This window comes from Arvicola amphibius, chromosome 3, assembly GCF_903992535.2.
Source record: "Arvicola amphibius chromosome 3, mArvAmp1.2, whole genome shotgun sequence".
NCBI classification, from domain to species: domain Eukaryota; kingdom Metazoa; phylum Chordata; class Mammalia; order Rodentia; family Cricetidae; genus Arvicola; species Arvicola amphibius.
In genome coordinates, this window is record NC_052049.1 from 117,116,891 (window position 1) to 117,144,022 (window position 27,132).

Genomic DNA, 27,132 nt, shown 5'->3' on the forward strand with positions numbered 1-27,132 from the left:
GGCAGTGTGGGTGGGGAAGAGATACTCCCTTACCCTTTGCCCCTCCCTGCTTGCAACAGAGGAGTGAGCTGACCCTCCCTCTTATCAGCTGCAGCACTCAGAAAAGTGAGCCCTGCACCTCATCTGGGCAACACCCTATTGTTAGGGGTGCAGGTGAACCACCTGGAGAACATGAACATGGAGATCTGGCTGTGTCCCTCATCTGCCATACGTTAGCGTAGGTGGAGAGCAGGGAGAGATGCCTCCCCCCTCGCTGTATATAATAGGTAGGAGGGCTGGCTCTGCCCCTCACTACCTACAGCACCTGGGAGAGTGTCCCCTACACCTCTCATGGGCAACATAATAAAGCTAGGCCTGAAGGTGTAGGTGTGGAAGAGCAGACCCCAAGGCTGTGAAAGCAGGAAAACTGGCTCTGCCTCTTGCTTATCGCTTCCAGGGGTGAACTAGTCAGGGCAATGCTGGAGATCTCACCCTGGTGTCAAAGACAGGGGAGAACTGACAGACTGACCAACCCTGTAACTACCCTGGCCCAGAACCAGGGTTATGAATTGGCCCACCCCAATATCCACCCCATCTATCTGCTGGAGCACAAGAAGGGGTCAGTCCTGCAGGCCCAAAGTTGCAAGACCTCCATGATATGGGACAACAGGATATCAAAGAGGAATCCCAGTAAGGGCTCAACATCAATGGTGTAGCAGAAACCAGAGGCCTCAAACCAGACCAACGACTCTTTGCAATGAACGCTGTGCAGTGGTGGCGCATGCCTTTAATCCCAGCACTCAGGAGGCAGAGCCAGGTGAATCTCTGTGAGTTCAAGGCCAGCCTGGTCTACAGGGTGAGTTCTGGGTCAGCCAAGGCTACACGCCAATCCTCCTGCCTTAGCAGCCTGAGTGCTAGGATTACAGGCATGAGCTAGGACACCCAATTTAGAAGCTGGTTTGTTTACTTGCCCATTCCTTCCTTTTCTACTTGAGAAGTGTGCTGGGTGTAAACAATGAAAAGATAAGAAAGTACCAGAGACATAGGGTGAAGCTTTCAGAGCTCTTTCTCAACCACTGGAGAAGAGGCAGCCACCGTCCTGAATTCTTCCCTAGCCAGACAGTGGTGGCTAGGGAAGAATTCTTTAATCCCAGTTCTCAGGAGGCAGAGGCAAGAGGATCTCTGAGATCAAGGCCAGCCGGGTCTACAGAGAAAGTTCCAGGACAGCCAGGGCTATACAGAGAAACCCTGTCTTGAACCAACTCCTCCCTGCCCTCCACAAAAGCCAAAAGATGGAGAAGTAGATAGGAAGAAACCAGACAGGGCAGAGGAAAGTGGCCTCTGTACCCAGGCTTGGAGACATATACCTCTAATCTCAGCCTTTGAGAGACCAATGCGGAAGGATCACTGAAAATCTGAGGTGAGTTTAGTCTATAAAGCAAGTTCAAGGACAGCCTCGGCTACATAGAGAACAGAAGGCAAGACCCTATCTTTGGTGGGGGCAGTGGCTAGGAAGTAGGGGATATAACTCAACTGGTAGAGTAATTGCCTAGCACATATAAACCCTGGGGTCCATCCATGACACTACAGAAACTAAGAACCTTAGCGCTTGACAGTAAACCCAACCCTGGGGTAGTATAGGAAGGCGAATTAAGAACTCAAGGCCACCTACAGCTACAGAGAGAATTGGAGGCCACTGCAAGCTATGAGACCTCAGGGCTTTGGGTTTTGTTTTTCAGTTGTGTGTGTGTGTGTGCTTTGTTTTGTGGTTTTCTTTTTGTTGTTTTCTTTTGTTTAGAGAGAGTGACCTTTGTCCTGAGTACAGGTAATAGAGTGACAGTAAGATAGTAAAAAAAAAAAAAAAAGAGAGAGAGCCGTGTGCCTTCCAGGGGACCACAAGCACATTGTAAAATTGTAGACAGATCATTCTAGACTCTCATGAGTTGACTAGATTCACAAGTTCATGACACAGAATGCTAACAGGGCTTGAAATAGGAAACCGAAATATTGTATAAGTCTGTATAAGCGCTGTAATTATAATGCTGTCTCCAAAAGGCCTGTAGTAATTACTCTAAAAGGCACAACAGCTGTATTTGTTCCCTCGTTGCCATTGCTGAAATTGACACTGTCATTGCTCCAGGAGGAAGGCTTGGCACTAATGATAGGGGGGCTGACTATGGCTGGAGTGTGACAGACCTCTAGTTAAGGCCCTTACAGACTGAGCGAGGAGTAAACGAATAAAGCACTCTGAAGCCAGTCTCGGCGATGGATGTAGTCAGAGCGCCACCTTGTGGAAGCCCTTCGTCTTGCTGCAACACTTTCTACACCATGAGAAAACTACAACCAACCTACGTTGAATTATTTATTTGCTTATCTTGGTTTTTTTGAGGAAAAGTCCCACCGTGTGGCCCTGTGTGGCCCCAAACTTGTGGACTCTCCTGCCTCTGTCTCCCAAGTGCAACAATGCACCATTCTTTAAATCATGCTTGTTCGTTTATTGAAATGAGGTCTCCTGAGTAAAGGATGACTGTGAGCTCTGGATCCTCCTTCAAGTACCTTCTCAGTCCGGAACTACAGGCAGTTCCTACCTGCAGCATTAAACTATCGAATTCATAACATGTGTTTGCTTGTTGTGCATGTGAGCATGTGTCTGAGCACTTGCCATAAAGTTCATGTGCAGGTCAGGACAGCCTTCAGTAGTCGGCTCTTCACCCTGTGGGGCCAGGGGATTGAACTCAAGCTGTCAGACTCCTTGGCAGGTGCCTATAAATGATGAGGCATCCTGCCCACCCTAAACTTTATTCTTTATTTTTTTTAACATAATTTCTTTGGAATCTTCACATCATGTGCCCCAATCCCGTTCATTCTTCAGTTCTCCCGTGTCTGCTCTTTACCCTTGCAGTGCCCTGCCCCCGCAAAAGAAAAGTTAAAAAGAAAAATTAAACCAAACCAATCAACCCACCAACTAACCAAACAATAAAAACAAAACAGACTGAGCAAAAAAAAAAAAAAAAAAAAAAAAAATCCCTCTTGGCTCCTCCATCTTTTTTTGTTGTTGCTGATGGTGCTTTGGTTTTTTGTGTTTTTTGTTTTTCCAGACAGGATTTCTCTGTGAGCCCTGGCTAATCTGGAACTAGCTCTTATAGACCAGGCTGGCCTCGAACTCACATAGATCCACCTGCCTCTGCTTCCCTGAGCGCTGGGATTAAGGATATGTGTCACGCCCCCCTTTCCCAAACCCCCACTCCATCCCCACACCCCGCTGGCTCCTCCATCATTCCCACTTCTCTCGTACCTCTTCATTTGTCTGAGTGGAAGCGGGAGCTGAGGTATGTCACCCAGCGTGCCTTTTATCCATTTGGCTTTCCTTGAAAATGTTCTTTGACCATGAGTCATTGGTCTGGTTTAAGACCTCTAATTTCTGGCACACCACCATCACTGGACCCTAAACTTTATTATATTCTATGTTTTTAGATTATTTGAAAGTCATGTCCCTCTTCAGTGTGCGTCATCACCCTTCTCTTGCTCTTAAGTTTGCTCTTGGGGTTCCCCAGCATGAACCCACACCCGCCTGTCCACTCCAATCCCTTTCAATGTACAGATGTCAACTAGATACCTACCCACACTAACCTCTTCACTCTTGCTCCTTCGACTCTTGATTCAAAGTCTTCCAATTTCCTTAAGTGACTTCTTGAGAGTAGAATCACTAAGAATAGGTGGAGCACGAATAATAAAAACCCAGAGACAGATATTGGGGTTTAACCCAAAGACCAGAAAAGCAAAGCAGCCAAGCCACTAGAGAGTTATTACCTCTATTAAACCTTCAAACTGAAAAAAAGAGAGTGAGTTCCTGTCTCATCCCTCCTTATATTCCTCTCTAGTGCTGGGATTAAAGGCTTGTACCACTACTACCTGGCCTCTATGGCTTACTAGTATAGCTGCTAGGATTACTGGTATATGCCACCACTGCCTGGCTTGTATGGTTGACAAGTGTGGCTGTTTTGCACTGATCTTCAGATAAGCTTCATTTATTAAAATACAAATGAAACATCACATTTCCCCTTTTTGTCTAAAATAAAGGTTATAATCTAAGAAAAATTATATACAATAAGTACAATAACTATATACAGTATATAAGGGCAATACATACATCAACAATGTCTAGTTCATTTGCATCTGACAAATTCAGAGAAAATACTCCATATCTATCTTGGTGAGTCCAAATTCTTGTACCTAATTTTCTTTCTATCATAACTTGCTTTCTGCATCTGGTAAACAAGGAAAATAACTATCTAGTCTTCAACTCCCTCAGAGACCTAAGAAAGAAATTATATTAACTGAGTAAATAGGAAGTGCCAAAAGCAAATTCCAAAAATTGTGAGAAATGACAGAAAGAGCTGGCTGCCTGGACTGTACTCAAGTTTCTTCTGAAACATTGGGGCACCCACCTTCAGTAAACAGGCTTAGCAGATTCAACAGATTGTTCTGTGAAACAGGGTATTCTGAAGGGCTGTCCTCCCTTGTCTTGACAATGTTTGGCAGTCACTTTGTGTCCTGCTTGTCCAATTAGGACAGCATACTGTCAGCAGTCAAGGCAAGAGCATTTTCTTGCCCAGTGGTTTATTTTTGCCACAAATAAAGTAAACTCCATATGGAGTTTCTTCAGTGCCCATTATCTTCTCTGAAGTAGATTGGTGCTGCTAGGAGCAGATGTATCTCACCATCATAAAAAGCCTTATGTTATGAAAACACCTTAAATGCCATCCATAGTCTGTAGATCTCTGAAGTGTTTGAAGATGACCTGTCTATCTAAAATATATCTCTGTTTGACCTTAAAAACATATTTAATGTGACTATAAATTCAACTATTGATTAACTACTAACCTGCATTTCCTTATTATCCTAAATAGTTGGTAATAAAAATTTAAGGACTAGAAATTTGCATCATTGTTAAATGAGTTGAATAGGTACAATACCTTGAACAACAGTAAAAATGTATGTACAGTATATTCTAACAAAATTAATTTCAAATTTGTATCAATATACAAAATTTGTATAAATATATAAAAATCCAATCCAATGTAAAACATTTAAAACTAATAGTTGCTTTTTAAAAGTAGATTCAAGCCAAGCAGTAGTGGCACATGCCGTTAATCCCAGCACTCAGGAGGCAGAGGCAGGCGGATCTCTGAGTTTGAGGCCAGCCTGGTCTACAAGAACTAGTTCCAGGACAGGCTCTAGAAACTACAGGGAAACCCTGTCTCGAAAAACCAAAAATAAATAAATAAAAGTAGATTCAATAATTTACCTTTTTATCTTATCATGTCTATATCCTCCCTTTTTTTCTTTGCAGAGTAGACTCAATAATATACCCTTTTATCCTATATTTATATCCCCCTTTTTTCTTTCCAAAATAAGAACCTTAAATCTAATTTCCTTTATTTAGCTTTTCCCCTAACTGTAACTAACAACTTATAACCAACCCCCCTAAACAATGACAAATATCCATAACCCATTGAATGACCAAAAACCACCCACCTACCTCTTGGGAATGTGAATGACATATTCCTTTTTTTTAAGGTTCTATACCATTTTATTCAGCAGATTTAATTTTTACAAACATTAAAAAAAGCAAACTAAGAGAGGACTATCTATGGCATTGTTTAAAATGGCCACTAGTAAACAGTCACAAACAGTGACTAGGCAGTTTCATGTCTGAAGGTGTGCTCCCCCCACACAAGCAAGTGGAGGGGTCAGTGGCAAAAACATGCTTTTCATCTCTTAAAACAGGACAGAACAAGATGGCCACGTCCTAACCACCGAGGTCACAAGTGGCAGGAAAAGTGTACCAGAACTCTGTTCTGTTTTGTTTGGGTCCTCTGTTCTACCCCCTCAACAAAATGTTTTTTCAATAAGGCTTTCATTTCTCCTCCCAGCTTGACATAATGCATCAAGTGGTTTTTACTATTCAGATATCTCTTCCACCACTTTCACTTTCTTCTTTTTCTTTTTGCTGGTATCCCTGTCCCCATGTCCAGCTTCGCCCCCACTTTCTGGCACAGTTTCAGGCTTCTTGTCCTTTTTCTTCTTTCCCTTCTCCACCACCCGGGGGGCTGCTGGAGGGGTCTTGTCACTCTCACTGTCACTCTCCCGCTTCCTTTTTGTGGCTTTTACTGCAGCAGCAGTTAACTGAGGGGCTTGTACGGCGTCAGCAACCAGTGCCTCCTTGCCAGAATCACTGTAATCGATGTAGTCCTGCTTCCAAGTGGCAGGGGTTTTGTCTGTGGGTTTGCCATGCTTGTCTAGAAGGCCCTGCTTGACCATCATCTTCTTCTGACTTGCCTTTGGACCCAAACCCCACTTACGAGGATAAGTGTCTCTCTCCATGATCACCCTCTTTATCTTGGCTACTATGCCGTGATCACAGGTAGAAATCACTGCTGTAGTCATCAATGCAATAGCCATGCAGATAGCTTCCCCCTTGGTGGTCATGACCACAATCTCCTGGTTGACCTCAATGCCATCCTCATATCGGAGAACACCAGGAAGCATGATCTTGGCCCCATAGCATATTGCATTCACTGCACTATCTTTCATAACCAGCCGTTTATGAGATGTCAGCAGCTTTTCCAAAGGGTAAACAACACGCCGCAAGTAAGTCTCATCCTTATGGTTATCATACAGCCACTGAGCATCGAGTACATCATGCATCGTCACCATGTGGTCCTTTTCACTCATGACTCCAGAACGCACCCTCCGAAGTTCCTGCATCTGACCACCAACTCCCAGTAACAAGCCAAGGTGTATGCATAGTGTCCGAATGTAAGTGCCAGCTTCACAGCTCACCCAAAAGATTCCTAATCTTCTTTCAGGATCATATTCTATCATTTTGCTCTCATAGATTGTCCTCACTCGAAGCTGCCTCTTAACTGCAGCAATAAGTGGGGGTCGCTGAAACAGGGCACCTGTCAGAGTTTCTAGGGCCCTAGAAAGCTGAGTGCCACCTTCAATAGCATTGTGCAGTCGGACAATTCCCACATACTCTTTGCCGGCACTCTGTTGTGATTTCACCAAACGAGTGGCTCGTTCAATGCACACAATTAAACAACCAGTCACTTTGGGATCTAGTGTGCCACTGTGACCTGTCTTCTCTACCCGAAGTATTCGTCGGATCCAGGCTACCACCTCATGGGAAGAGGGGTTAGAAGGCTTGTCAAGATTAATGAAACCTGTCTTGATATAGTCCCCAATCTCCCTCTTCAAAGGATTTGAACCACAAGGAATAGGCGTATAGTGTGCTGTCTTTACATTTAGCTTATCAAAATCCTTTAGTAACAAGGGCCACTGAGAAGTGTCCAATTGAGCCACTTTGGATTCTGGTTTAATAAGAAAGTCTTCAGCATGTTGTATTTCAGCTACATCATCATCTCGTAACGGCTTCCGGTCTTTTTTCTTTTTATGCTTCTTTGGCAAAGTAATTACTTCTGCATCCATCATCTTGTACTGCACCACGTGCGCCCTGCCCAAGCCACCACGCAGACGTCGTATTCTTAAATTTACTTCCTGTTGTCTGGAAGTGATGGTATCTTTAGGGGATCCTGAAAAGAAAAATTTGAATTAATTGTCAAGTCCTGGGAGAGGTACCTGTATCATCTGTTGCCCAGGCTCTGCCTAATGGTACAATGCAGGGCTTGAGTCCTGGCTAGAGTAGTCTGCTATGCAGGGCCATCTCAGCTAGCCACCTCGAAATTGTTCTGAGAAGTTTGTATTCTAAAGCTCATCTTTAAGTGGTGTCTTTCTATCATCTCAGAGTAAAGGGTTGGGAAAAAAATATACCAATCAAATGGACCCACGAAACAAGCAGGTGTAGCTATCCTAATATCTAAGAAAATAGACTTCAAGCTAAAATCAGTCAAAAGAGACAAAGAAGGTCATTTCATCATATTAGTCACAGGAAAAATCCATCAAGAGAAAAATTTCAATACTGAACATCTATGCCCTAAATACAAGGGCACCCTCATATGTCAAAGAAACACTTCTAAGGCTTAAATTATATATTAAACCCCACACATTAATAGTGGGAGACTTTAACACTCCACTCTCACCAATGGACAGGTCAATCAGACAAAAAAATGAACAGAGAAATAAGAGAACTAACAGATGTTATGACTTAAATGGACTTAACGGACATCTATAGAATATGCCATCCAAACAGAAAAAAATATATCTTCTTCTCAGCACCTCAGGGAACCTTCTCATAAACTGACCACATACTTGGTAAAAAAAAAAAAACCTCGGAGAATGGGCCTGAGCCAGGTCCTCTGTGGGTTCGGGCATTGGTCTGGGACATCAAAGGGAATAGGCAGGGCCTGGAACCCCTGCAGGTCTGAACACAAGTCTAGGACCTCTGAGGAAGTAAGCAGGTCCTCTGCAGGTTTGGGCGCACCCGAGCCTGGGACCTCTGAGGCAGTAAGTAGACCGGAACCAGAAACCTTTCCAGGTCCAACTCCAACCCAGGGACTTCTGCAGGGGAGAATCCAGACCAGGATTTACAGATACAGGTCAAAGCCAGTAACCTAGGCCAAAGTTGCCCTGAAGCAAGGAACTCCACCTTGGGCAGTGGAACCGAATGAGACTCCTAGGATGGAGAAGGCCTGAGGAAACAAGCTCCACTGGGAGCAGAGCCAGGAGCAAATCCAGTCCTGGGAGCCATACCAGTCCCAGAATGCTGGAGGATCAGGACTGAACCAGCAACTAGATCCAGAGTCAGCGATCTCCACCATAACAGGTCCAACTCCAAGCCAGGGACTTCTGCAGGAGGAGATCCAGACCAGGATTTAGAGAGACAGATCTAAGCTAGCAGCCAATGCCAAAGTAAGCCTGAGACAGCAAACTCCAAGGGAGCAGACCAAAGCACAAGAGCACTAAGCTATCTCCAGGAAAAGGAGTAACCAACAGAGTAACTAGAACTGTGACACTGACTACCACAAGAAACAACCATCTGAGCTTTGGATTCACTGGCACCTAGAAGATTATTCAACAGAATCTCAGACAGCACTAACCACACCTATTAGAGGAAAAGATGAGTAGAAAAGGTAAGATCATATGCTACACCACAAAGAGAAACACAATACCAGTAAAGCCTAAAGACCCTACAACAGCAAGACCTGAACAACCAAATATGGATGAACCAAAAGAAAATTATCTAAAAAATAACCTCGAGAGAATATTAGAAATTCAAGATGAAATGAGAAATAACCTTAAAGAAATCAAGAAAAAAAACAAAAAATTGGAAGATGATAGCAAATTACTTAAAGAAAAACAAGAAAAAGCAATCAAACATATAAAAGAAACTATTCAGGCCTTGAAAACTGAGATAGAAATAATAAAGAAAACACAAGCCAAAGGAATTATAAAAACAGAAATCATGAGAAAAAGATCAGGAACCACAAATGCAAGCATGAACAACAGAATACAAGAAATTGAAGAATCTCAAGCACTGAAGATACAATAGAGGAAAAAGACTCATCACTTAAAGAAAACATTAAACCTAACAAAAGCTTAACCCAAAATATCCATGAAATATGGGACACCATTAAAAGGCCAAATCTTAGAATAAAAGGCATAGAAGAAAGAGAAGTTCAACTCAAAGGCACAGAAAATTTATTTAACAAAATCATAGAAGAAAACTTTCCCTACCTAAAGAAAGATATGCCTATGAAGATACAAGAAGCTTATAGAACACCAAATAATCCGGATCAAAAAAAGAAGTCCTCTCATCACATAATAATCAAAACACTAAACATAAAGAGTAAAGAAAGAATATGAGGGGGCTGGAGAGATGGCTCAGAGGTTAAGATGACTGACTGGTTGATGGAGGAGTGTTTATGTGTTACTTTCATTATTAATAAAGAAACTGCCTTGGCCCTTTAAGAGACAGAAAATTAGGTAGGCAGAGTAGACAAAACAAAATTGTGGGAGAAAGGAAGCAGAGTTGGGAAGACGCTTCAGGCAGTCGCCATATGCAGTCGCCATGCTTCTCTCAGAGATGGACGGAGGTTAAGATCTCTCCTGGTAAGCGACCACTTCGTGGTGCTACACGGATTATTAAATATGGGTTAATTAGCCAGTAAGAGGCTGAAACTAATGGGCCAGACAGTATTTAACAAAATACAGTTTCCATGTAATTATTTTGGGTAAAGCTAGCCAGGTGGCAGGACGCAGCCCCACCGCTCCTTCTACAGATTGGCACCCAACATGGTGACTAAACCCACTTAAAAACCTGAGAGGGCTTTAAATAAAGGAGAGAGAGAGAGTTTAACACAGCTTTTTGCTGTTTGCTAGGACGTGCCATAGAAAGATTTCCTGTTTCGACACTAGAGAGAGAGTTTAACACAGCTTTTTGCTGTTTGCTAGGACGTGCCGTAGAGAGATTTCCTGTTTCGACACTAGCGGCAGAAAAAAAGCTGAGTCATTTTAAAAGTCGGCTTCCTGGTGCTGTGCCACCAGTGCAAACTCTGGCTTTAAACCATTTCAATGGCTTTTATGGGACTGGATGTTTGTGTGCCCGCTCGGGATCGGAAAGAAAGTACTCTGAGACCATGCCAATGGTTCACTGCTCCCTGCCTGCACCTGGGCAGATGGCGGAATCAGGTTTAGGCAAGCGGAAGAGCATAGTGGATTCCTGCCGCCATACAGAGAGATGTTTTCAGACTTCACAGTGCTCTGCGTGTCAGATTTTATTGTAACTTGGATGAAAAGAGTTTCTGTGCTGCACAATCAGTCTCAGAGTTAAAATGCTGAGTGTGGCTCCTACCTGGCGGCCCCAGAGCTAGAACAAAATGGTACATCCTCCATTTTGAAATCGGAGAGAGGTGGAGCCAACATTCAGAGCAGCCTGCTGCTCTGCAGCTCAGAGGCACAAGTGGCTCCACCATGTTGGACTGGGTGGGGGAAACCTGCAGTTCCTGTTTTTGACCCAGGAATGTCATAGCTTAGATTCTTAAGTGCTTAGCAATTTAAAGGTACAAATCAAAAGTGCTCCTGGATAGTAAAAAAATTACAAATTCACAATAGGACAGATTCAGATATAAAAGACATTTAAATTGATCACAATGTTGGATGAATGTACGTAGGCTTGAGAGAGAAAAGGAAAAAATATAGAGAATAAAGTTAATGCTTTTAAAAAAGGGTAAAGTCTTTAAAGAGACAAAATAAAATAAACTGATAGAGTAAATATAAGCCACATAAACATGGAAAATTCACAGAGAGTCTGGATTCTTTGTATTATTGTGTTTTCTTTAAAGTTTTTATGGTAGGGCTGGAGAGATGGCTCAGTGGTTAAGAGCATTGCCTGCTCTTCCAAAGGTCCTGAGTTAAATTCCCAGCAACCACATGGTGGCTCACAACCATCTGTAATGGGGTCTGGTGCCCTCTTCTGGCCTGCAGGCATACACACAGACAGCATATTGTATACATAATAAATATTAAAAAAAAGAAATTTAAAAAAAAAAGTTTTTACGGTAAAGGAGCTAAGTACAGAGAGACATTTCATTGTATGGGCTGCTAAGCTGATGAACCTGCATATATGTTCTAAAGGTATCTTGACTTCAGAATTTGGATCTAAGGATATCATGCTTTGGAAGAGTTTCTTCTTTTGTTTTCACAGAGAATGAGACACTGTGGATTGCTTTTATCCCAGTATGGTATGATAGACCATGACCTCCTGAAAGGTTTCTATGAACACCCTCAAAAAATTACTTCACTCAACTACTGACTGAGATGAACCTAGCAGACAGGTTATACCATAAAAGACCTAAATAACAGTGCCCCCATTTAGCAGGAAGCAGTTTGGAGAGAAATAACTGTGCCCATATTCCCAAATATTGTTTATAAATATTGTTTATAAATAAATTCTTTTACATTTAAAGGGGCATATGATATAGATATGAATAATTTACATTGGTATGGATTTTAAGGTCAATTCGTTTTATATATATATTTCTGATCTTGACTAAGGTTATTGTAATTGTGTAGTTCATTTAAAAATGTAATGTATAATTAGAAAATATAGGTTGTTAATGGATAATCATCAATAATAGTCAAGCTTATAGTCATATTAGTTAGATTTTCTAGATGTGCATAGATATATTTCAGATAGACATTCTTCATATCTTTCAAAGACTGCAAAATATGGCATTTAATGTTTTAATAACTTAGGGTTTTTCATGACAATGAGACATGTCTGCTCCTGGCAGCACCAATCTACTTCAAGAGGAAGATGGGCATCGAAGAGGTTCCTTATGGAGTTTGATAGCCATTTGGGCAAGAAACTGCTCTTACCTAAACTGTTACATAAACTGGACACAAAGAACCCGCAGAGAAAGGACTGCTAAATTTGCCTAATGGTGAGATGGTGATGTGGGAGAGTCTTCTGTTTGAGTTGATTTCATTGGCTAATAAAGAAACTGCCTGGCCCATTTGATAGACCGCCCCTTAGGTGGGTGGAGTAGACAGAACAGGAAGAGGAAGTGAGGTAGAAGGATCAGTAAGATGCCACACCTCTCCTAAGTTAGGCAGACCGCCGTGCCTCTCCTCAGAGAGAGAAGCCAGATGCGATGAAGCTCCAGCCCAAGATGGACGTACGCTAGAATCTACCTGGTAAGGCACCACTTCGTGGTGCTACACAGATTATTAGATATGGGTTAATCAAGATGTGAGTAAGAGTCTGAAAATAATGGGCCAGGCAGTATTTAAAAGAATACAATTTGTGTGTTGTTATTTCGGGGCATAAGCTAGCCGGTGGCCAGGAGCCAGGCAGGATGAAAAGCAGGCCTACCCGCAAGCCCTCACTACATATGTTAAAGTTAAAGCCTTTTTTTTTTGTTTAAACAGAAAAAGGGGAAATGATGGAGGAGTGTCTATTTGTTACTTTCATTATTAATAAAGAAACTGCCTTGGCTCTTTAGAAAGAAAATTAGGTAGGCAGAGTAGACAAAACAAAATTGTGGGAGAAAGGAAGCAGAGTTGGGGAGACGCTGCAGGCAGTCTCCATATGCAGTCGCCATACTTCTCTCCGAGATGGATGCAGGTTAAGATCTCTCCTGGTAAGCGACCACTTCGTGGTGCTACACGGATTACTAAATATGGGTTAATTAGCCAGTAAGAGGCTGAAACTAATGGGCCAGACAGTATTTAACAAAATACAGTTTCCATGTAATTATTTTGGGTAAAGCTAGCCGGGTGGTGGGATACAGCCCTGCAGTTCCTCCTACAGACTGGTCTTCCGAAAGTTCTGAGTTCAATTTCCAGCAACCACATGGTGGCTCACATCCATCTATAATGAGATGATGCCCTCTTCTGGTCTACAGGTGTACATGCAGGCAGAATACTGTATACATAATAAATAATAAAGAAAAACATTTAAGGGCTGGTGAGATGGCTCAGTGGTTAAGAGCACTGATTGCTCCTTCAGAGGACCCAGGTTCAATTCCCAGCACCCACATGGCAGCTCGCAGCTGTCTGTAACTTAAGTTCCAGAGAATCTGACATCATTATACCAATGTGCATGAAATAAAGTTAAATAAAGTTTAAAAAAAAAGAACATTTAAAAAAAAGAAAAAATATTAAGAGCTGTGTAGGAAAAAGGCCAAGTAACGTATAAAGGCAGACCTATTAGAATTACACCTGACTTCTCAGTGGAAACAATGAAAGCCAGAAGGTCATGGTCAAGATTATGCAGACATTAAGAGACCACGGATGCCAGCCCAGACTACTATACCCAGCAAATCTGTCAATCACTATAGAAGGACAAAACAAGGTATTCCATGACAAATCTAGATTTCACCAATACCTAACCACAAACCCAGCCCTACACAAAATACTAGAAGGAAAACTCCAGTGCAAGGAAGATGGCTACATCAACAAAAAAACCACAATCAATTGATGGTCTCATTACAGTAAATCCCGAAGAAGAAAAAAATGCACAAATTAACATCACCAACGATGAAAACTAAATTAACAGGAGATAGCAACCACTGGTCATTAATATCCCTTAATGTAAATGGACTCAACTATAAAAAGGTACAGTCTAACAGACTGAATACAAAAACAGAATCCATCCTTCTTCTGCATACAAGAAATACATCTCAACCTCAAAGACAGACATCGTCTCGAGTAAAGGGTTGGGAAAAAAATATATAAGCAAATGGACCTATGAAACAAGCAGGTGTAGCTATCCTAGTATCTAAGAAAATAGACTTCAAGCTAAAATCAGTCAAGAGACAAAGAAGGTCATTTCATCATATTAGTCACAGGAAAAATCCATCAAGAGAAAATTTCAATACTGAACATCTATGCCCCAAATACAAGGGCACCCTCATATGTCAAAGAAACACTTCTAAGTCTTAAATTATATATTAAACCCCACACATTAATAGTGGGAGACTTTAACACTCCACTCTCACCACTGGACAGATCAATCAGACAAAAAATGAACAGAGAAATAAGAGAACTAACAGATGTTATGACTCAAATGGACTTAACAGACATCTACAGAATATTCCATCCAAACAGAAGAGAATATATCTTCTCAGCACCTCAGGGAACCTTCTCAAAAATTGACCACATACTCAGTAACAAAACAAACCTCAGCAAATACAAAAAAAAAAAAATTGGAATAACCCATTGTTCCTTATCAGATCACCATGGTATAAAACTAGAAGTCAACAGCAATACTAATTCCAGAAAACTCACAAACATATAGAAATTAAACAATGCTCATCTGAATCATTAACAGGTAAAGGAAGAAATAAAGGGGAAAATTAAAGACTTCCCTAAAATTCAATGAAAATAGCCACTCAATATACCCAAATTTATGGGACACAATGAAAGCAGTATTAAGAGGCAAGTTCATATCACTAAAAGCCTACATACGGAAGCTAGAAAAATCCCACACTAGTGGATTAACAGAACATTTGAAAACTTTAAAACAAAAAGAAGCAAACTCACCTAAGAGAACTAGACGGCAGGAAATAATCAAATTGAGAGCTGAAATCAACAAAATGGAAACCAAGAAAACAATACAAAGAATCAATGAGACAAAGAGTTGGTTCTTCAAGAAAAATCAACAAAATAGACAAACATTTATCCAAACTAACCAAAAGGCAGAGAGACTATCCAAGTTAACAAAATCAGAAATGAAAAGGGGGACATTACAACAGACAATGATTAAATACAGAGGCTCATCAAGCCCTATTTTGAAAACCTGTACTTCACAAAATTGAAAAACTTAAAGGAAATGGACAACTTTCTGGATAAATATCACTTACCAAAATTAAATGAAGACCAAATAAGCAAATTAAACAGACCTATAACTGCTGAAGAAATATATAAACAGTCATCAAAAGTCCCCAACCAAAAAAAAAAAAAAAAAAAAAAAAAAGCCCAGGACCAGATGGTTTCAGCTCAGAATCCTACAAGACTTTCAAAGAAGACTAATACCAATACTCCTCAAATTATTCCACACAATAAAAACAGAGAGAACATTGCCAAACTCTTTTTATGAGGCTACAATTACCCTGATACCCAAATCACAGAAAGACATTAGTAAGAAAGAGAATTACAGACCAATCAATGAACATTGATATAAAAATACTAAATAAAATACTAGCAAATCAAATCCAAGAACAAATCAGAACCATCATCCACCATGACCAAGTCGGCTTCCTCCCACAGATGCAGGGATGGTTCAACATATGAAAATATGTCAGCATAATTCACATTAAAAACAAACTGAAAAATAAAACCACATGATCATCTGATTAGAAACCAAAAAAGCTTTCGACAAAATACAACATCCCTTGCTGGCTGGAGAGATGACTCGGTGGTTAAGAGCACTGCCTGTTCTTCCAAAAGTCCTGAGTTCAATTCCCAGCAAACACATAGTGACTCACAACCATCTGTAATAAGATCTGGTGCCCTCTTCTGGCCTGCAGGCATACATGCAGAAAAAAACTGTATACATAATAAATAAATTTTTTAAAAAAATGTAACATCCCTTTATGATAAAGGTTTTGGAGAGAGCAGGGATACAAGGAACATACCCAAACATAATAAAGGCAATATACAGCAAGCCAACAAACAACATCAAACTAAATGGAAACTCCTAGCTATCCCACTGAAATCAGGAACAAGACAAGGTTCTCCACTCTCTCTATAGCTAATCAATATAGTTCTTGAGGTCCGAGCAATAAGACACCAAAAGGAGATCAAGGGGATACATTTCGGAAAAGAAGTCAAACTCTAATTGCTGATGATATGATAGTTTACATAAGCAACCCCAAAAATTTTTCCAAGGAACCTCTACAACTCATAAACACTTTCAGTAATGTAGCAGGATACAAGATTAACTCAAAAAATCAGTTGCCCTCATGTACACAGATGATAAAAGGGCTGGGGAAGAAATCAGAGAATCAACACCCTTCACAATAGCCAAAAATAGTATAAAATATCTCAGAGTAACTCTAACTAAACAAGTGGAAGACTTGTATGACAAGAACTTTAAATCTTTGAAGAAAGAAATTGAAGACACCAGAAAGTGGAAAGATCTCCCATGGTCTTGGGTAGGCAGAATTAACATAATAAAAATGACAATCTTACCAAAAGCAATCTACAGATTCAGTGCAATGCCCATCAAAATCCCAGCAAAATTCTTTACAGACCTCCAAAGGACAGTACTCAACTACACATGGAAAAGCAAAAGCCGCAGGATAGCCAAAACAATCCTGTAAAATAAAAGAACTTCTGGAGGCATCACAATTCCTGACTTCAAACTCTACTACAGAGCTACAGTACTGAAAACAGCCAGGTATTGGCATAAGAACAGACAGGATGACCAATGGAACCGAATAGAAGATCCAGATATTAATCCATACTCCTTCGAACACCTGATCTTTGATAAAGAAGCAAAAAATATCAAATGGAAAAAAGAAAGCATATTTAACAAGTGGTGCTAGCATAGCTGGATATCAACATGTAGAAGAATGAAAATAGACCCATATCTATCACCATGCACAAAACTCAATCTCAACATAAAGCCAGCCACACTGAACTTTATAGAAGAGAAAGTGGGAAGCACATACACTTGAACACATTGGCACACTTCCTAAATATAACCCCAGCAGCACAGACACTGAGAGAAACAATTAATAAACAGGACCTCCTGAAACTAAAAAGCTTCTGTAAAGCAAAGGACACGGTCAACAAGAAAAAATGACAGCCTACAGAATGGAAAAAAAACTTCACTAACCCCACATCAGACAGAGGTTTGATCTCCAAAGTATACAAAGAACTCAAGAAATTGGTCATCAAAAGAAGAAATAATCCAATAAAAAATGGAGGACAGACCTAAACAGAGAACTCTCATCAGAGGAATCTAAAATGGCTGAAAGACACTTAAGGAAATCTTCAACATCCTTAGTCATCAGAGAAATGCAAATCAGAACAACTCTGAGGTTCCATCTTACACCTGTAAGAATGGCCAAGATCAAAAACACGGATGGCAACTTTTGCTGGAGAGGTTGTGGGGTAAAGGGAACACTTCTGCATTGTATGGGAGTTAAAGTTGGTACAGCCCCTATGGAAGTCAGTGTGGTGATTTCTCAGAAAATTAGGAAACCACCTTTCTCAAGACCCAGTAATACCACTTTTGGGTATATATCCAAAGGATGCTTAATTGTTCCACAAGGACATGTGTACAATTATGTTCATAGCAGCATTGTTTGTCATAACCAGAACCTGGAAATAACCTAAATGCCCCTGACTAAAGAATGGATAAGGAAAATATGGTATATTTACACAATGGAGTACTACACAGCAGAAAAAAATGACATCTTGAATTTTGCAGGCAAATGGATGGAGCTAGAAAACACTATTTTGAGTGAGGTAACCTGTAGTAGGAAGCTGTGGGCAGGCCTGCTTTTCGTCCCGCCAGGCTCCCGGCACTTTTTCTGTTTAAACAAAACAGAAAGGCTTTAACATTAACATAGTAAAATTACATATAACAAAACAGTTATCAAGTAAGAATTACAGTTATAGTATTTAGATCTACTATATCTTTTATCATAACTAAGGAAAACTATAACTATCTATCTATTCTTCAACTCCATCCAAGATTCCAGAAGGATATAATATTACCTAAGTAAATGAGAAGTAAGAAACTTGCAAAACTCTAGAAATCACAGAGACATCTTGCTGCCTGGACAGTCAACCAAAGTTCTTTTGTACTGTTGGGGCATCCATCTTCAGCCTCCAGGCCCACAGTATCCAGCAGACTTTTCCATGAAGCAGGAAATTTCAAAGACAGTTCAGTCACTATCTGCTGTGTCCTGCAGAATGTCTCGCAGACTCTTTCACGAATCAGGAACCCCGAAAGACCATCTCACCATTAGGCAAGTTCAGCAGTCCTCTTTCTGCGGGTTCTTTGTGTCCAGTCTATGCATTAGTCCAGGCAAGAGCAGTTTCTTGCCCAAATGGCTATCAAACTCAGTAAGGAACCTCTTCGATGCCCATCTTCCTCTTGAAGTAGATTGGTGCTGCCAGGAGCAGACATGTCTCATTGTCATGAAAAACCCTAAGTTATTAAGACATTTAAAATGCAATATTCTGTAGTCTTTGGAAGATATGAAGTATGCCTATCTAACTGAAATATATCTCTATATATCTAGAAAATCTAACATGACTACAAGCTTAACTATTATCAATGATTATTCATTAACAACCTATATTTTCTAATTATACATTACATTTTTAAATGAACTACACAATCACAATACCTTAATCATTATTAGAAATACATATACATATAACAAAATTGACCTTAAATTTAAATCACTAAAGCAAAATCCATATCAATGCAAATTATTCATATCCATTTCATATCCCCCTTTAAATGTAAAAGAACATTTATAAACAATATTTGGGAATATGGGCGCAGTTATCTCTCTACAAACTGCTTCCTGCTGAATGGGGACGCTGTTAATCAGATCTTTCATGGTGTAACCTGTGTGCTAGGTTCCCCTCAGTCGTCAGTTGAGCAAAGTAATTTTTTGAGGGTGTTCACAGCAACCTTTCAGGAGGGCATGGTCTATCATACCATATTGGGATAGAAGCAATCCAACAGGTCTCATTTTCTGTAAAAATCAAGAAGAATCTCTTTTCCAAAGTATCATATCCTTAGATCCAAATTCTGAAGTCAAGGTATTTTCAAGATATCTTTCTTGGATTAGTTCAGCAGCATTTATAAGCATATATCTTTTAGCAGCTGTTGCTTCTTCCTCAGCATTCAAACAATTCAAAGAGAGCATAATAGCATACAGTATCAAGATTCCCTGTGTATTTTCCATCTTTGTGCAGCTTTATTTTAACCTCTATTTCATTTATTTTTACTTTTATTTTTTGAGACAGGTTCTCTATATATTATCTTTGTCCTGGAATAACTCTTTAGACCAGGCTGTCCTTGAACTCACGGAGATCCACCGTCTCTGCTACAACACCTTGAACTCAGAGATCTGCCTGTCTCTGCCTCCCAGGCATTGGGATTAAAGGCGTGTTCTGCCACATCTTGAAGTCACAGAGGTCAATCTACCTCTGTCTCCCAAGTGTTGGAATTAAAGGTGTGTATCACCACACCCAACTACTCTATCTTTCTTTTTTACTTTTAAGAACTTTAACCTTTAGCCTGCATATATTTTTTAAAACACTGTAAATCATTTAGACGTTTTCTTCGACTTTGAAATCTTTCTTTTACTGTATATCTCTCTTTTTCTGACTACATGAGTCTTTAATTTACCAAACAATTTTGGTAGGACTAAAGCCGTGACTTTGGCAGCTAGATCCAGCCCATTCCTTAGCTTTCCAGCTTCATGGCAGAGGTACTGCTGTAGCTATTTTTATCGCCACAACTCTGTGGCGGTTCAAGGTCCCTGCCAGCAAGCAAGCTGCAACAGTGTTAAACAACACTCCAAAGCTCCGTAGTCAGGGCCGCCTGCTTGAAAGAGCCAGAATTTGCCCTGGCAGGACGGCCCAGAAAGCAAGTATTTTAAAACAGCACAACCTTTTTCCTGCTGTGGCTGAAAACCGAAAAGCACACGTTCAGCTTTTCATCAACACCGTTTAAGTGTTTCGTGGCAGGACCTCTTAAAAGGGCTGCAGGGTTTTGCAGATAAAGCTGAGTCAGGAAGCCTCTCTTAGATGAGAACGGTTACTCTAGCAAGCAAAGCCAAACCCGAGAAATTGCTGTGACCGAGAAAACATGCTTTACTCTATTCTTTCCCAAGCTTTCTCAAGCTTTCTGTGGATTCAGTTATCCACGTGGGCGCCATTCAGTAGTGATGGAGCTGCGGGCAGGCCTGCTTTTCGTCCCGCCTAGCTCCCGCATGGTTAGCTTTACACCCGAAATAACAACACACAAATTGTATTCATTTAAATACTGCCTGGCCCATTAATTTCAGCCTCTTACTCACATCTTGACTAACCCATATCTAATAATCTGTATTAACACCACGAGTGGTGTCTTACCGGGAAAGATTCAGCACATCTGGCCTGGTGGCTGGCTTAATGGCATCTGGCTCCCTGAGGAGAGGCACGGCAGTCTGCCCCAGAAAGGAGAGGCGGGGAAATTGTCTGAGCCATCTACCTCACTTCCTTTTTCCTGTTCTGTCTACTCCACCTATCTAAATTTTGCCCTATCAAAAAGCCAAGGCAGTTTGCTTATTAGTCAATGAGAATCCTCCATCAGTAACACAGACCCAGAAAGACAATTATCACATGTACTCACTCATAGGTGGTTTTTAAACATAAAGCAAAGAAAGCCAGCCTACAAACCACAATCCCAGAAAATTTAGACAACAATGTGGACACTGAGAGAGACTTACATAGATCTAATCTACATGGGAAGTAGAAAGTAGAAAAGACAAGATCTCCTGAGTAAATTAGGAACATGGGGACCTTGGGGGAGGTTTGGAGGGGGAAGGGGAGAAGCAGGGAGGGGAGCAGAAAAAAATGTATAGCTCAATAAATATCAATTTAAGAAAAAACAAAAGATAATCATTTGATGGAAATTCATGCTGGGCATATACAAGTGAGCTTGTTTGCTTTTGTCTGAGCTTGTTTGTAGATGTGACCACATATGACAGTCACCATGGGGTTTCATACTAGTGCCTGTTCCCATTGCCCATGACTTCAGAGGCAGTCAAGGTAAGCCCCGGTCATTTCATGTCTGTGTATGTGCATGTGTGCATGCACACAGGTGCAAGTGTGTTTGTGTGTACAGGTGCGAATATGTGCCTTCCCATGTGTGTTGAAGCCAGAGATGAACATCAGGTCATTCTTGACTTTTTCTTTTCTTTCCTTCTTTTTTCTTGTTTTTAGTCAGACTCTTTAGGCAGTGAGTCCCTGGAGTTTTCCTGCTGCCACCACTGGGAACACACACACACACACACCTGCGTGTGCAAAAGAGTATTGCTATGCTGCCCAGGCTGAGGTTCTCAAGTGTACAGGCATGTACCACCACACTACTGAGATTCAGGCCTCTATTGAGCTTGTCATGGCTGGGTCCTACATTTCCCCCTTCACAAGTACCAATGACAGGGCCCAATTATGGGTCCTGCTTGCCCACAGGTTTAAGGAGATAGCATTGGGACCTAATAACCAATAATTAGCTACTTCCTGTAGGAATTGCACAATGGCCAGCTCAGTCTCCCTTTGCACTTAGGGCTAATCCAACACCAAAATGGTTCAGCTGAGGTTGTTCCCTGACTATCTTGTAAGTCAATGTCTCCTTCTCTTCAGTCTTGCTTCTCTTCCTTCTCGCTTGACTCCCAAAACACCCCTCAATGGGATTTCCTTACATGCAGCCCTTTGTTTACTGTTGATATAAACTGAGGCCAACTGATGCCAATGGTGTTCCATGATGGCAGATGCCAAGATGTTGGACAACCTAAGGTCTGGCTAGCAAGAAGATGCCATCATTGTTAATACTGCCCACACCAAGAAGTAGAACTCTTCCAGCTTTGCTGGTGTTGCATTAGAACAGTGTACTGAAGGAAAGAAATGGGTTGCTAGCTGGTGCAATATCTTAGATATTTGAGGTTGTTTGTTGTATTGGTTACTGTTCCTTTGTTCTTCTGTTTCTGCCATTTTGTTTTATTTTAGATAGTCTGGCTTCAAAACTAATAACCTCCACCTCTTGAGTACTGGGATTACAGGAGTGGTCTTTAAAAGACTTTGAGTGTCCCGGCTTATCTTGACTAAAGCTCTGAGAAAAAAAGGAAAAATAGAAAATGATTAACCAGAAATTAAATCTATGTGTGAATTCAGAGAGCCTTCAAGGTGGTGGGTCCCTGTAGTCAAAGGTAAATAAAACTGAGAACAGGGACCTCACCAGTGAAATAGCTGTGCACAGAAGAAGTCAATTTCCCAGCAAAAAATGGTTGTTAAGTGCTTGCTCTTTAAATGCCAATTTGGTAAGATCTTCCTTTTAATTAGAATGTTTGATTCATTAATATTTAAAGTAATCATAGACATTAACAGATTCAGATCTCTCATCTTATTATCTGCTTCCCATTTGGTTTGTTTCTTTCTTTTACTTTTTTTTTTTTTTTTGATTTTTTGTTTTGTTTTCTAAGACAAGATTTCCCTGTGTAGTAGCCCTGGCTGTCCTAGAACTCTATGCAGACCAGGCTGGCCTCAAACTCAGAGATCTGCCTGAATCTACCCACCAGGTGCTGTAATTAAAGGTGTGCACCACCAGAGCCCAGCCCCAGCTTGCTTCTTACTGCTTTTTGTTTCTTCTTCCTTTTTTGCTTTGATTTATTTATTTATTTTTTTAGAAAGGTTGACCTCAAACACAACTGAGGATGACCTTGAAATTCTGATTCTCCCTTTCCCACCTCCTCAGTGCTGGATTACAGGCAAAGCACACCATCACGCCCCCTGTAGGAGGTGCTGGAGTTTGAACCCAGGGCATCCTGCATACTAAGCAATCATTCCAGTCAAATGAGGTACACTGTACCTCTGCACTGTTTATATTGTGCTAAGAATCAAGGCTAGGACCTCCCACCTGCTAGGTAAGGTCCCTGCTAAAGGAGCTATATTCTGAAACTCCTGCCTTTGATTTGTTTACATTTCTATTTTCATTACTTATTAGCTTTTACTTACAGGTTTTGCCTTTTTATTTAGTAGTTATTGAGATTCATATATGCACTCTTTCTTTTCCTTTCCTTCTGTTTTGAAGCAGGGTCTTAATAAAGTTCAGGATGACCTAGTATAAGTAGCCCACCCACACCAGCTTCAAATTTGCAGTAATCCTCATGCCTCTGCATCCTGAGTACTAGGACGGCAGGGTGATGGCACCAGCCAGCCATTCTCCTCACAGTCTTCTAGCACAGGTGGGTCTGGTTTCTAGTTATGTCTTTCTTATTGGCTTCCATTCTCTCCCTCACTCTGTGTGTCTGTTTTGAAGTCTTGGTTCACAGTTTCTAAAGCCAGAGGCCTGGATGTTTTTCTATCAGAGTTCCAACCACTAGTCATACTGTGACTGCTGCCTCCTGTTTCTGAGTAAAGCTACACACACCCTTTGTAGAACTTTGGTTTCTGTTTTGATTTCCTTTTCAAAACTGTGGTTGATCTCTAGAGCCTTTGTTAGCCTCTAGGCAGATACTTTTAGGGGTAAACATCCATGCTTTAGAGGTAGGGTATGGGGAGAGGGAAGGCTGCTGCCCCAGTAAAGGGCTACTTATGGAACCTTCAAAACTGTCATTGTTATTTCAGATAACAGCCTCCCGAGAAACGAGCCAACTAAAAATAGCTGGTTCATTTGGATTTACTCTTTTTATGAGTCCTAGGATAAACTGTGCACATTATAATACTAAATTCTCCACCTAGAGGCTTTCCTGTCTGCCTGTGTGTGTGTGTGTGTGTGTGTGAGAGAGAGAGAGAGAGAGAGGGAGACATAGAATTTTTATTATCACATCTATTCATTTTTTGAGGGGTGTGTGTGATTATGTGCTGTGTGCTGCAGCAAGTGTCTGGAGCTCAGAGGACAGCTTGCAGGGGTCAGTGCTCTCCTTCCATCATGAGGGTCTTGGGACTCTATCTCGCTTCCTCAGGTTTGGCAGCAAGAGCCTCTCCACAACTGAGCTATCTCCCCAGGCCTCTGCCGTTGTTTTGAACAGGTTATATGAGTTCATTCTGAGCACTCTCAGGAATGTGCTCAATTCTGAACGTGATGATGTATTTTTCCAATCTGAGGGTGTATATTTTTCTCCAATAAAAGCCTGTTCCTGCCAGGCTGATGGCACAGGCCTGTGATCTCAGCACTGGGAGGCTGGAGCAGTAGGAGCAAGAGGAAGGCCAGCCTAGGAATCAGAGTGACACATTCTCCTAAGAACAACTCAGTCCATAGAGACCTTTGAACTCCAGAGTCTTATCTTTCTTGCTTGCTGCCCTTTGTCCATTCTTTATGGAGATAGGCTTTTGTTTATCTACCCCAGGCTAGCCTGGACTCACTATACAGTTAGTCCTAGTCTCGTCTCAAACTCACATCAATTCTCTTGCCTCAGTCTCCCAAGTGCTGGGATATTAGTATGCACCACCACATCCAGGCCTCCTTTCATTCTCAACTCCCCAACTCCCGTTTTTGGTTTTGGAGACAAAAGTCTCACTGTGTAACTCTGGCTGTTCTACATAGACCAGGCTGGCCTTGAACTCATGGAGATCCATTTGCCTTTGCCTCCTGAGTGCTGGGATTAAAAGCATGGGCCATTATGTTCCACCTCTAATACATGTATATTCTGTGTTTTAACCATAGTCACCTTTTACCCTCTCTTATCCCACTCCCACTGAAGCCCTTCTTTACAACAAGCCTTCCTAATTTCATGTCTTATCATTCTTTCAGTGATATTGTGTGTGACACTATTCCTAGGGAAATAAGAAAAACATCTCCTCACGCCAGATAGAGAACTGATGACAGATCAAAGTAAGAATACCCAAGTCCAACTTGGCAAGCCAATGAGTGTTATTGGGGCTACTTAGAGGAGTATGCGTGAGGGACACTTATAGGAGCAGAAATAACTCACAAATAAAGCCCATGCCAACGTGGGAGACCCTTCAATAAAGCTGGAAACCTGAAACACTGCACAACTTGCAGGCGGCTGGACAGTCGGAGTGGGTCTCTTTCCAGGTAACTGAGCCTCTTCTAGGCTGTTCAGCTTATCTGAGAGCATCTCTTAGTAGTTCTTCCTGTTTTTAATATGCTTGGGGAGGGAGGGGCTGTAGTGATATATTGTTTGTATTTCAATAAGTAAATCTTGCCCGGAAGACCAGAGGCAAAGCTAAAGTCACTAGAGGTCAGGCAATACCTTTAATCCTAGGATTTGGGAGACAGAGTCAGCTGTATCTCTGTGAGTTCAAGGCCACCCTGGGCTACGTGCGATCAAAACAAAAACAAATCCAGGCAGTGGATTTGTTTAATCCCAGTCCTAGGGAATTGTACACCTTTAACTCCAGCACTAGAGGGAATATAAAATGGAAGGAGAGAGAGAGAGAGACTTTGTCTGCCTAGTTTACGGTAGCCCAGCCTTGGTAGAGGTCAGACTTCTCTAGTGGCTTGGCTGCTTTGCTATTCTGGTTTTGGGGTTGAACCCCAATTTCTGTCTCTGGGTTTTTGTTATTGGTGCTACAAGGGACCTAGTGGATCTGGTCAGTTTCAGGTTGCTTTTGAAACTATCTGAAACCTTTGAGCCGTTAACTTCCTGAACTTAAGGAGCTACCTCCAAAGTAGGTTTAATTTGGAGGAAATCGCTTCAAAACAGTGACCCACTGAGGTTTGACAGGGTTTCTGAAAGGTGCATGAATACCTAACTGTGGCTCCACCTCGGGGGCTGGAGAGATGACTCCGTGGTTAAAAGCACATACTGCTGTTGCAGAGGCCCTGGATTTGAGTCCCAGCAACCATATCAGATGGTTTACAACTGCTAAGGCAGCATCTTGTACTGACACCTACTGCTTTTTGATTTGGTTCTCCAACGTGTGCAGACACTTGAAGCACCCCATCTTTGATCGTGTAAGTCAACCTAACTAATCCCTTAATAATTTTATAAAGTCTAATGGTTCTATTCCTCAGAGAGTCCTAACGATGTACCTGGTAAACAAAGGTCCCATTTCCCAGTCACATAGGAGGCTAAGGCAGAAGCATAGACCGTTCAAAGCCTGTGGGGGCAACTAAATGAGACGGTCTCAAAGTAAAACACTGTTAAGCATGATAGACTTAACATCATACACGACCAGGTGAAGACAAAGGATCAAGAGTTCAAGGCCAGCCTTGGCCACTACAGAGGCGAGTATTAGCCTCGTGAGACCCTGTCTCAAAATTCCAAGCCTAAACCACCAACAATAAAACCCTCCTTCTAAACATTAAGATGGGCGGGGATGTGCTCAACACAGGTTACACATACAGGGAAAACGGAAAATTAAAACATTTGGCCACTCTATTTAGGATTAAGGACACCATGCTGAGCTCTACGAGTCTTCTGGCCCGCTCGGTTTCTTTCCAGAAATCACTGGACTCTCTTCGCGTTCCCCAAACTAAGAAATGGCTAGAAAGCCTGGTTTGAGAAGTCTGTCAGTCAGCACAAGGAACCCAGCACCCTCACAGAGCCTATGGGGACCTGGGACCGGGCCGGAAGCAGATGCAAGGGTCAGTCAGTGCAGGATGGAGAAAGAAGGAGTCTCGGAGACCTACCTCGTTACCCACTTCCTGGGCACCAAATACGGAAATGGCAACCGCGGGCTACGCCACGCTGACCCGCTAGTCAGTGCCCGACTGCGGTCACGTGGGCCGGAGCACGCGGAGAAGCTCCGCCCTGAGCTCACGCAAACGCGGGGGTGGGCGGGCGTTTGGGTGAGGCCTCCGGCGCGCGCTGCGGGCGTGAGCAGAGTGTGTGGGCGGGGCCTCAGGGGGACCACGGGTGTAAGAGTGGAGCGCGTGGGCGGGGCCACCGGCACAAGCGGCAGGAGGGGTGGGAGCCAGCGGGCGGGGGGCGGGGGTCCTCCTGCGCGAGCCGTGGGCGGAGCCTCGGCCGCGTGCTGCGGAGG

General features: G+C 41.9%; 1 protein-coding gene across 1 annotated transcript; it reads right to left on the reverse strand.

Moving 5' to 3' along the window:
* Positions 1 to 5,554: 5,554 nt before the first annotated feature.
* LOC119809897 (H/ACA ribonucleoprotein complex subunit DKC1-like) lies at positions 5,555 to 26,893 on the reverse strand. Its single transcript, XM_038323113.1, has 2 exons — positions 26,780 to 26,893; positions 5,555 to 7,577 (listed from the first exon to the last, which is right to left on the reverse strand). The coding sequence occupies exon 2, from the start codon at positions 7,474 to 7,476 to the stop codon at positions 5,944 to 5,946; it is 1,533 nt and encodes a 510-aa protein (XP_038179041.1). The 5' UTR covers positions 7,477 to 7,577; positions 26,780 to 26,893; the 3' UTR covers positions 5,555 to 5,943.
* Between the last annotated feature and the right edge of the window lie 239 nt (positions 26,894 to 27,132).

Coding starts and splice junctions, on each gene's coding strand:
- LOC119809897 (XM_038323113.1), bottom strand. CDS start 7,476: ATGATGGATGCAGAAGTAATTACTTTGCCAAAGAAGCATAAAAAGAAA.